General features: G+C 52.4%; 1 protein-coding gene across 1 annotated transcript in view; it reads left to right on the top strand.

Moving 5' to 3' along the window:
- Positions 1 to 7,114, top strand: part of ANKRD16 (ankyrin repeat domain 16) — a 19,041-nt gene extending 11,927 nt beyond the window's left edge. The window contains exons 5-7 of the mRNA XM_010160615.1: positions 1,469 to 1,630; positions 5,127 to 5,205; positions 6,954 to 7,114. Of these exons, the coding sequence (XP_010158917.1) occupies positions 1,469 to 1,630; positions 5,127 to 5,205; positions 6,954 to 7,114 (402 nt within the window). The remainder of the gene's footprint in view (positions 1 to 1,468; positions 1,631 to 5,126; positions 5,206 to 6,953) is intronic.
- Positions 7,115 to 10,106: the final 2,992 nt, after the last annotated feature.

The raw sequence follows: 10,106 nt of genomic DNA on the forward strand, positions 1-10,106 counted from the left end.
CCCCCGCCCCTGGGAGCCTCTCTGTGGCCATTGCTGAACTCCCCATCGCTGGTGAAGGGGGATGGAAACATGAGGCAGTGGCCGGGGGGGACAGGACTTGCTCAGCACAGCAGGAACAGCAATGTCAAAGCCAAGACCGGTGCTCGGGGGTGCCAGGGCTCAGGATGGAGGCGCTCGTGGCAGCACTGAGGGTGGATAACACAGAGGCATCTGGCTGTGCTGGCAGCAGCTCATCCCTGGCTTCCCTCTCTCGTGACAGCCATGCTCCTGTGTTGTCTCCCAGTAATCTCCAATTTCCACCAACATACAAGGCATAACAGGGATGTCATTAGAGCCAATTGTGCATGGTAGAAACCAGACCACTGCATTATTTATTGATTGCTGAACTGGTGTGACATCATTGGAGCTCACCTAACAGCAGAGAAGGTGGGCCTGTGCCTCCCTTCTCATCTCCTTTGCCCTCTCTCAGCCTCCCCCCTGCACCAGCTCTGGTTTTCATCACACTGTGCCAAAGCGGTGCAGCTCGCTGGCCTGGCAGAAAGCTAGCGTGGCAAACCCAGTGAACCTGTGCCACGCTGGCAGGTTGAATTGACCAGCTGAGCTCCTGGCATGGCGCGGAATGGGCCAGGGAATGTGGCACGAAGCTTTTCAAGATCACAGGCTTCAGGCTCGCTGAGCCGTAACACGCAGCCTCATCCAGCAGAGACGGTTTGATGCCCAGGTTCTGTTCGAGTGCTTGTTGACTTCAGGAGGCGTTCATGTGTTTGTCTTTGTTCATCTGGCCCTTACAGGATAAAGCATTTGTGAAGTTTGCTTAGGTTTTTAGTCTCACATTTCAGGCAATGAAGATGGAATAGCTGATTTAATTTCCTCGTTGCGGTGCCCTGGCTTACTGCCACGAAGCAGCACTGGAAACACTAATGGCAGTGTTGTTGTCTTCTAGGTTTTACAAAAACATGAGTCAGGCCCGCTAGATTTGAAGAGGCTGGGTTATGTCCTTTCAGATGGGCGCACTGTTTTACTTCCGTTACCCTTTTTGATCCTGTGTCTCTGTGGTTGACGTTCAGAGACTCAAGGAAGAGATCTCATGAGGTCATCCACCCATCTCCTTCCCTCCACCTGTGTCCAAGTTGTTCTCCACCAGCACACAGGTCAGACACGAGTTGTTTCTTGCTGCTTTAAAGAGTCAAAACCCATCATAGATGCTTCAAATTAACTGAGAGGGGGCTTGGTTCCTCTTTTTTGGCACTAGTTTTGCTTATGACTTAACAAGCTCAGCAGAGATCTGCCTCTGGTCTGCAAATCACTGTGCTACCAGCTGCACCGGTCCTGCTGGTGACATCCCACGTGTTCATTGCCATCACCATGGCTGTGACAAGCAGACGTGATTCTGCTTGTGCTGGTGATTGTCCTTGAAGGTTTGGCTGGCTCATTCATTGCTTTCCCTTTCCCTCTTTCCCCATTCCAGGCCTGCCCTACAGCTGTGGATGCACTGGGTGCTCAACCTCTGCACCGGGCAGCCGTCACGGCCCAGGATGAAGCCATCCAGTTCCTTGTCTCCGAGCTGGGTGTTGATGTCAACGAGAGAGTGACGACCCTCCAGCTCACAGCGCTACACTACGCGGCCAAGGTTTGTCCCTGCTCCGACTCTTCCTCTACAAAGTCACTGCCGGTTGGTGCGATACCGTCAGGCACCTGGAACCATCAGGTTTAGTTGCTCACCACTGATGGAGGATTTACATTCCTAGCTCATCCTCTGTCGCTGTCTATCTGCTCCTGAGCAGTCCCATTCCCTGTTTAATGGTTTTTAGACCCTCGTTAAGGGTGTCCAGCTATCTGCAGAGCGGTGCTGGGTATCTGAGTTGCTCTCTTCACCACACTCCTGCCCACGCCGCTGACTGTGCTGCGGTTTGGTAAACCCTCCTGCCTGGCGTGTGGCTGAGTGGGATCGCTCAGGAGCGGAGGCGAGTGGTGACAGGGCTCAGCTCCCTTGCCACACATCCAGTTGTCTGTGCTTTGGATAGGGTCGATCCACACCTCTGGTGAGCGTTCATCTTCCAGTTTGCTGTCTTCAGACCAAACTGCAGTACCTGAAGGGAATCTGACCTGCTAGCTGCTGGGAGCTGTTCATGAAACATGATGGTTCTTCACCAGCATCTTCCTGAGAAAGGAGAGATGGAAAGGGGGAGGGAGCTCCCGGGCGCTTATCTGTGTCCTTAGCACAGGAGCTGTTTTGAATTCCAGGCAGTGAGAGTCGTTTGAGCTTTTTCCTCCTCCCATCTCGTGCCTGCGTGGGAAGCGGGACATCAAGGGGTGCGGGTCCTACAACACTCCCTGGGAGTGCAGAGCATACCCCAAAAGCCTCACTGCTGACCAGGATCCCTCCTGGGACCCCGCTGCCTCCTTTCTGCGGTGTGCAGCCTGCTGGCAGCTGGCAGCAAGGGAAGGTCCCTGCTCAGATCCCTGCATGTTAAACCTCATGAGCTTTAACACGCAGCACTCAAGGCCTGGTCTAGACATGTAGTGGGAACGAAGCAGCATCCCAATGCCCCACTCCTACAAAAGCATCAATGACACATACTGGGAGTGCTGGCAACAACATTCTCCCCCAGCAGGACCCAGCCATGGCATTTGCTGGCTCCCACAAAGGAGGCCTTTCTCCCAGCTTCCCTTCCTCATGCTCTGAGAAACCATGTTGAAAGCCCTTTTGGTTGCCAAGGGTACGTTTAACAGCAAGGCTATTGGGGAATATAATGTGCCTTGGAGAAGATCCCAGCTCTGTCTTGGCGAGCGGCTGACTGGGGAGCGATTTGATGGGTTTCTCTTCCTTCCCGAGGCTCAGTGTCACTTTATATTTACAGCATCATTTGTTTGGCTGGTGGTGGGGTTTTTTTTTTTCCTTCTTTCCTTCTTTCTTTGCATTTATAAATACGTGAAAATCAAATTATGTTTTCAACTCAATTTGCTGCCAAGGCTGTGGCAGCTAAAGCCGTTCCTGGCTTGCTGTCTTTGCCACGGAGAGGGGGTGTGCGTGCAGCAGGGAAATGGGACCCTTGAGCAGGGGTGAAGATGCCACCAAGTCGTACGCTAATGGGGGAAAGAGAGGGATAAAAATAAGACCCTTCCATTCTCATGCCGCACGACAAAGCCTAATTCATTGCACTGAAGAAGCAATTACAAAATCAGGCGTGTTATTTAGGGAGAGAGGATTTATTTATGGAGGAGCTTGTGCAGAGAGGAGGGGTGTGGGGACTGTATTGCATTTTCCCTTGCAGAGTTTAAAATTGGCTACCGGCAGAGGAAAGACAGAGGACGCTGTGGGTCGTGGTGGTGTGTAAGCGTAGCATTCTGGGTCTTCTCCCAGGGCATTACAAATATTGGAGTAATCCTTTAGGAAATGCCAGTGCCTGAGGGTACCACAGGCACAACAGTCCACATCAGCAACAGGTTCTGCTCTCTGAGCTGAAATACACCCCAATAAGAACAACTCCAGATCCCCGTGGTACTTGAAGTGGGTTTACAGTGGAGGAAAACACATGGCTTTTTGCTGGCAGTTAACCCTTTTAACAGCCAGCTGCCAATTAGGAAAGGCAAGTCAGGCATCCTACGCCTCTGTGGCCAGTGGAAGGTAAAAGCAATTTAATTGAGTTACTTGATTGGAGGCGGTGACTGGAGAGGCAAAGATCAGTTGACAAATTAGTGCTAATTTGCTATTAAGAAACATCTTCAGGTCGTGTCTCCCAATTGTAAGTCAGAGGTCGTTTTGCATTAACTCCTCTGCATCCACTGGCGAAGGCAGAGCTACGCTGGGAGACAATCCTCTGAATTCCTCACACCTCCGGGTCCCGGCTGGGCAAGGTAGATCTGTACTGAATCTGTACTCTGCTCTGGTGAGACCCCACCTGGAGTGCTGCGTCCAGCTGTGGAGCCCGCAACATCAGAAGGATATTGACCACTTGGAGCGAGTCCAGAGGAGGCCACGAAGATGATCAGAGGGCTGGAGCCCCTCTCCTATGATGAAAGGCTGCAAGAATTGGGCTTGTTCAGCCTGGAGAAGAGGAGACTCTGAGGAGACCTCATTGCAGCTTTCCAGTATCTGAAGGGCCTACAAGGGTGCTGGGAGAGGACTTTTTACAAGAGCCTGTAGTGACAGGACAAGGGGTAAGGGTTTAAATTGAAAACAGGGAGGTTTAGATTAGATGTCAGGAAGAAATTCTTCACAGAGAGGGTGGTGAGGCACTGGGACAGGTTGCCCAGAGAAGCTGTGGATGCCCTATCTCTGGATGTCTTCAAGGCCAGGCTGGATGTGGCTTTGAGCAACCTGGTCTAGTGGAAGGTGTTCCTGCCCATGGCAGGGGGGTTGGAACTAGATGATCTTTAAGGTCCCTTCCAACCCAAACCATTCTATGATTCTATGTTGACCGTGGCTGGGAAGATCGTACGGCATCTACAGTTGTGTAAAAGCAGGTCCACCTGCCGGGATCCGGACTGGGTTGTGTCTGTCACACATGCCCTGCTGAGGCACCGCTCTCAGTCTTTGGCTGTACCACCTCCCCCCAGAGACACCTCTGCACTGTAGCGTGATTTTAAGCATTGTTGGTCTTAATTGAACACTTTTGGTTTTAAAACATGGTATTAAACGTTCGCAGAGAGAATTATGCTCCTGGGATGCCTCGTTACTGCTTTTTCAGCCTCTGTGTGGAAATTCCTGCCGGGGCACACGAGGTATGCAGACACACTGAGCAAGGGCCAAGCTCCAGCTCCTCTCTGTAGCCAGCGGAAAGGCTGGAGAAGGTGCCTGGTGGCATCTCTCTGGCCAGTTTCCCGTGGGGTAGCAGCAGTGTGTCTGCTGTGCCTGGTCAGTCCCTGGCTAGTAAACTTATCTGCACCGCCACAGGCGGCCAACCCTGATTTCCAGCTGTAAGATCCTCTGGAACAACTCCTGGTAGCCCCAGATTTGATCGTGACAGAGTGGATTGGCGTCTGTGCCCTCTAGGTGCCATATGCAGTTAGAGACAGATGCTTGCAGCCTCCTTTTCAGGCCTGTGTTACTTCTGCTAAATGCAAAGGTGAGAAATTGTGCATAGCCGGTTCTGAATTCCATGTGCCTGTGCTCGCCGCTGCAGGAAGGACACGTGCACACCATCCAGACGCTGCTGGGGCTCGGCGCTGATGTCCAGGCGAAGGATGGGAAGAGCCGTTCTGGTAAGGCTGCCGATCACCCTCTGTAGGACAGCAGAGAGGGCGCTTTAGTAGCAGGAGCCCAGCCTCCAAAGCAGCCTGTGCCGCGTCTGCTCAGCAGAGTGGGCAAGGCGGTGCCAGCTGCACGTATGCAAATGGCTCTTGGGGTTTTTTTGCAGCTTTCATTCATTCACTGGCTCCCTTCCTGCTGGACTTTCTGATGTCTGATGGTGTGGTTGTGCCTGCACGGGGGCCTTTCCCTTGGGGGAAGAACGGAGCTGCTAATTGGTGTTTCTCTTCACCCAGCTGCTTATTTTGCATGCAGCTTTCAGGAGCTTAGTGTCTTTGATACCGTCACCTTGCCATCAAATTTAGCCACTTCAAAACCGTTAGGGTGGGCAGGCAAATACGACCGCACAAACTCTTAAGCCTCAGTTCCTTAGCAAACTGTCTGGGAATGGCTTATGAGCAAATAATAACAGCTTAAACGTAAATATAGTTGCTATAGTAACGCCGGTGAGTTGGCATTCCCAGCGCGAGAGTATGAGGCATCTCTTGCATCAGCATCTCTCTCTCAAAAAAAAAGTCTATGTAAATGATTTCAGCCATTGCTAAAATTGGCAACTTACCCAGTCTTTAGGTTTGCTTAATAGCACGCTTCAGCAGCGAGCATGAAGAGCCTTGTATCTCTCCATCTCTCCCTCCGCCCCCTCTGAGTAAAGTCGAGCTCTGCTGAACTCTCCCAATGCTGGGACATTTGTGGTGGCTCCTCGCGCCCAGTGGCTGCCCCAGCACCTTTGCTACGTTTAGTGTCAGTGTGTCCTGGGATGCTTCTCACCCAAACTCTGCTCCCGGAAAGTGTCCTGCGCGGATTATCCATGGGGATGAGGATACATGAGTGCAGCAGGAGCTGACGACCCTCAGCATAAAGGATGCTCAGCCCTGTGCAGGATTAGGCCAGGAGATCACCCTGTTACACAAGCCAGGTGTAACAGGACTGCTTAACTGCTGGAGCCACGCTGGATCAGCATGCCGGCTGTTGGAGGGGGCTGCAGGATGAGCCAGAGCTTGGGCTGGCCATATTTCAGCCTCCTCTGTGGGTTGTTCTTTGCTGCATGCATGGAAACCTTTCCGATTTTCTCCCTGACCCTGGAGTGAGCTGGCAGGGAGCCCCACCCTATAAAGAACCCTGGTCACAACCGGGGTAGTTTCAAGCCCCTCTTTTGCACATCACTCTTAAATCCACCACAGACACGGAACAATAAGAAGCCCGGAGGCCTTTTGCACTGCCCACGCTGTCCCACAGCCTCCCCCTCTCCTCGCTCTGTGCCCACGACTCAGTCAAAACGAACCAAGTTGGCTTAAATACTCCCAATATGTTCACAAACCTGGTTAGTTTTGGCTCAGCCAGGTTAGTACCACTTGATGGATTGGAGGGACCTGTGAGGGGAAGATGAGGGTAATAGTGGGGGTAAGATGAGCTGATGGCTTTTCTACCAGCACGCCTGGGTGTGGAAGAGGATGTGTCCCCTGCTTGGGCAGGTTTACTCGTCCTGTCACCGCTCCAGACGTGCACAGCTGCAGCAGCTGAGCCCTGCCGTGCCATCGCGCGGCTGCGTGGCTGGGTGTTGCAACTGGGAAAAGTCATTTTTCCTCCTCGGTGCATTCCCTCTGCTGTTTCCTTCACTGGGAGTCTGAAGTTTGTGAAGCGGGCTGCAGCCGAACCCGCCGGGCCATCTCAGCTCCTCTTTGACATCTTGTCTCCCCCACAGTCCTGCACGCAGCGTGTGCTGGGCAGCAGGCAGCTGCTGCACGGACCCTGCTCCATGCCGGGCTGCGGGACACGCCGGATGGCTCAGGCGTGCTGGCACAGCAGCTCGCGAGGAACCCAGATGTCATCCAGGTTTTCCAGGAAATGGATGTCAGCCCGTGAGACGAAATGGGAAGGAGAGAAACCTGGTTCATTCAGCATCGTAAGTTGGTTAGCACTTAACAACTACTCAGGTTTAGATAAACACCTGTTTAAAGTGACAGGATTTTTGCCCAAGGATTGAGCAGAGAAACCAAGCTTGACGCTTGGGAACTATGTTTAGGAGAAAACATGTTTTAAATAGGATTATCTCAAAGAGATAATAGATGTAATGGGTCTGGGCTGTCCCATTCCTGTACTGACCCCATCTTGCAAATTTATGGCTGTTCTTCTTTCATTTCCAAATTTCAGGGCTGAACTTCACCTGTTCTTGTGCAGCACCCAGCACCTCCAAACGGCTGAGGCCACAGCTCCCTGAATGATAACCATCCAAGGAAGGTGACCCGTGGGCTGCTGCTAGATAATCTCTGGGGACCTGCATGGCTTCAACAGACTGGAGCCTGCCTAGCGCTTGATGGGATGCTGCCATGCAGCAGGCAACCTGAAGGAGAAGATACACCTGTATTGTTGATTTTTATCACCCTCGATGGACCTGTTCTTCGTGAATCTAAGTTGCTTTAAGTGGCTACGCCTTTCGGTAGCCCCTGAGAGAGGCCGAGTGGAGTCCAGCGTGAGCTGGCTCTTGGTGACTCTTCCTTCATCAGGTTTGAGCTGCAGAGGACAAGTGCAGTGAATCTTCAGGCTGCATCAACCTCTTAGGTCCTTTGTGTGGCCCAAGTCTGATCCCAAAGCCTGCTGACATCAACGGTAAGACCTCAGCCTTGCGACGACATCAAGAGTCTTCGGAGCAGACTGAAAAAGAGGTATTTGTTATTCCAGACAGTCTTGCTTGACACTTCTCACCCCTGGTGAACTTCAAAGAGCCAATTTTATGTTTTTTTAAAGTGCATAGGGAAATGGCTTAATAATTAGTGTAGCCTGTAAGTCTCTAACAGCCTGGAATACGCGTAAAGGTAAGAGCTGCTGTAGCTGTTTGGTTTATATGTATGCATCTGCAATTATAAGCTTGGTTTTGCATAGAAACACGGCCCGCTCCTGTCTGTATGTGATGTCAAGATATAAAAACCATTGTGATTCTGTGGTTTTGGTGATAGCAGTGGCTAAAAATCAGACAGGCCTGTAACTGAGTGGGTGAGCGAGATTTTGCTCTGCCCAAGCTGTGGTGCTCACGTCGTGGTTTGATGCACGACCCGCGTGCTTCTTGGGTGGGTTTAAGATGATGCTGATCTCTCTTCAGGTGAGAAACTCCCAGCCCGTAGTCCCTGGAGCAGGGTTTGCCCTGATGATCCTACGCCAGAGCGACAACAGCGCCGCACTCCTCTGGAGTCAAACAGCCTTTACAGCGGGGTTAGGGCCTCCTCCCCTCTGCCTGTTCACGCTGTACAAGGAGGGGCAGCATGCTCACACACATCATATGGGGGGCTGTGAGAGGGGGCTGATAGCTTGCAGGAGGAGGAGGAGCAGGGCTCGGTGGTGTCTTGAGGCTCTTCTGAACGTGCCTGTAAAGACCTGCTTTTTGCCAGTCTTCCCCTGGCTTGTTTCTCCATCTGTGAAGGAGATTCTTCTTCACCAGGGAGGAAAAAGGGATTAATGCTGGAAGGCTCTAACAGTGCAGGGTGATGGGAGCTGTATCAGCCCCTGGGCAGGCGAGGAAGTGGCTTTATTCTTCTAAAGATCCTGAATCCTTCCATAAATCCATCCCTAGCCTCCACACAGCAAACCGCAGTACTGCAACCCAGTAAACGCAAGGGGTTTATTCTGCTTTCTTCCCACTTTTCATGATCTTAGCAAACCATGCAATAGCTGTTTCCTCCCTGTGTCCCTACTGATGAGCTCAGATTGCTGGTGAGTCTAACCTTCTGTGAAAAAGCAAAGGAGAATGTTTTCAGATGTCAGTCTCTAGCTCTCCTGGCCATGGCAAACACCTTGAAAACACCAAAAGGAATTCACATTCCTTTGCTTTATGATTTCCCAAGGCTTCTGGATAGTGGCAGCGGGCCTGTCCGACTGGGACAGGGAGCTTGGGCACTGTGCTGTCATCCACAAGCGAGATGTAATGGCACGTCTCCAGCAGCCTTTTATTTACCCTTCTTTTATGTCGGCCCCTCAGGCAGCAAAAAGATGCACAGAGACAAACTGTTGTCATCACAGCTGATCAGGTACAAAAGGACGTTGGAAAAGGAACATGGATTCATCTGTATGCCTGCAAAATTAGCCTGGGGAAGAGCCTTTGCTGCCTTTCTTGCCGTTTTTGCTGTTGCTTACTTGCTGCAAGGTAGGAGCAAGGGGTCAGGACACCTTTGTTGTCACAGAAGCATGCTGCAAAATGCTGGGAAGAGCTCGGCAGCACTAGATGGTGTGCATGCAAACCCCTGCCGCGTTCCCGGCAGACGGCTCGCGTGGAGAGACCATGTGGGTGCCTGGTCCCCAGGGAGCAAGGCCTTGAGCTGAGTTCCGTGCCACGCAGAGCTGAAGGCAGTTTGGACCGGGAGTGGGGCCTGGCAGCCGGCACACAGCTTCGGTGCTGTCCTCTTACACCACCTCTTCCAGCCCCGGCACTGGCGCTTGCTGGGGGAGCTGCAAACACTCCTCATCCTGCAGCCGTGGAGGAGAAGACCTTTGTCTTGTAGAATGTGGCTGAGATACTGTCAGGGTAAGCAGAAGCATCCGGATAGGTAGGAAATAGCATTGCAATGCTGTCAGGTCTCGCTGGGAGACTACAGGAAAAGAAGGCATTTTATTTGATAATCAAACTTCCAAGCACCAAGACACATTGGGCCAGGGTGCTCTAGGGAGGATTCCTTGCGATGGCACTGAGGACAAGCGACTGCAGCTATTGCCTCCTGCCAGTGTGCGCTGGCAGCCCAGAAAGCCAACCCCATCCTGGGCTGGATCCAGAGCAGCGTGGCCAGGGGGGCGAGGGAGGGGGTTCTGCCCCTCTGCTCCGCTCTGGGGAGACCCCCCTGCAGTTCTGCTCCAGCTCTGGGCCCCAACA

Source organism: Eurypyga helias, unplaced genomic scaffold (assembly GCF_000690775.1).
Source record: "Eurypyga helias isolate BGI_N326 unplaced genomic scaffold, ASM69077v1 scaffold4061, whole genome shotgun sequence".
Taxonomy (NCBI): domain Eukaryota; kingdom Metazoa; phylum Chordata; class Aves; order Eurypygiformes; family Eurypygidae; genus Eurypyga; species Eurypyga helias.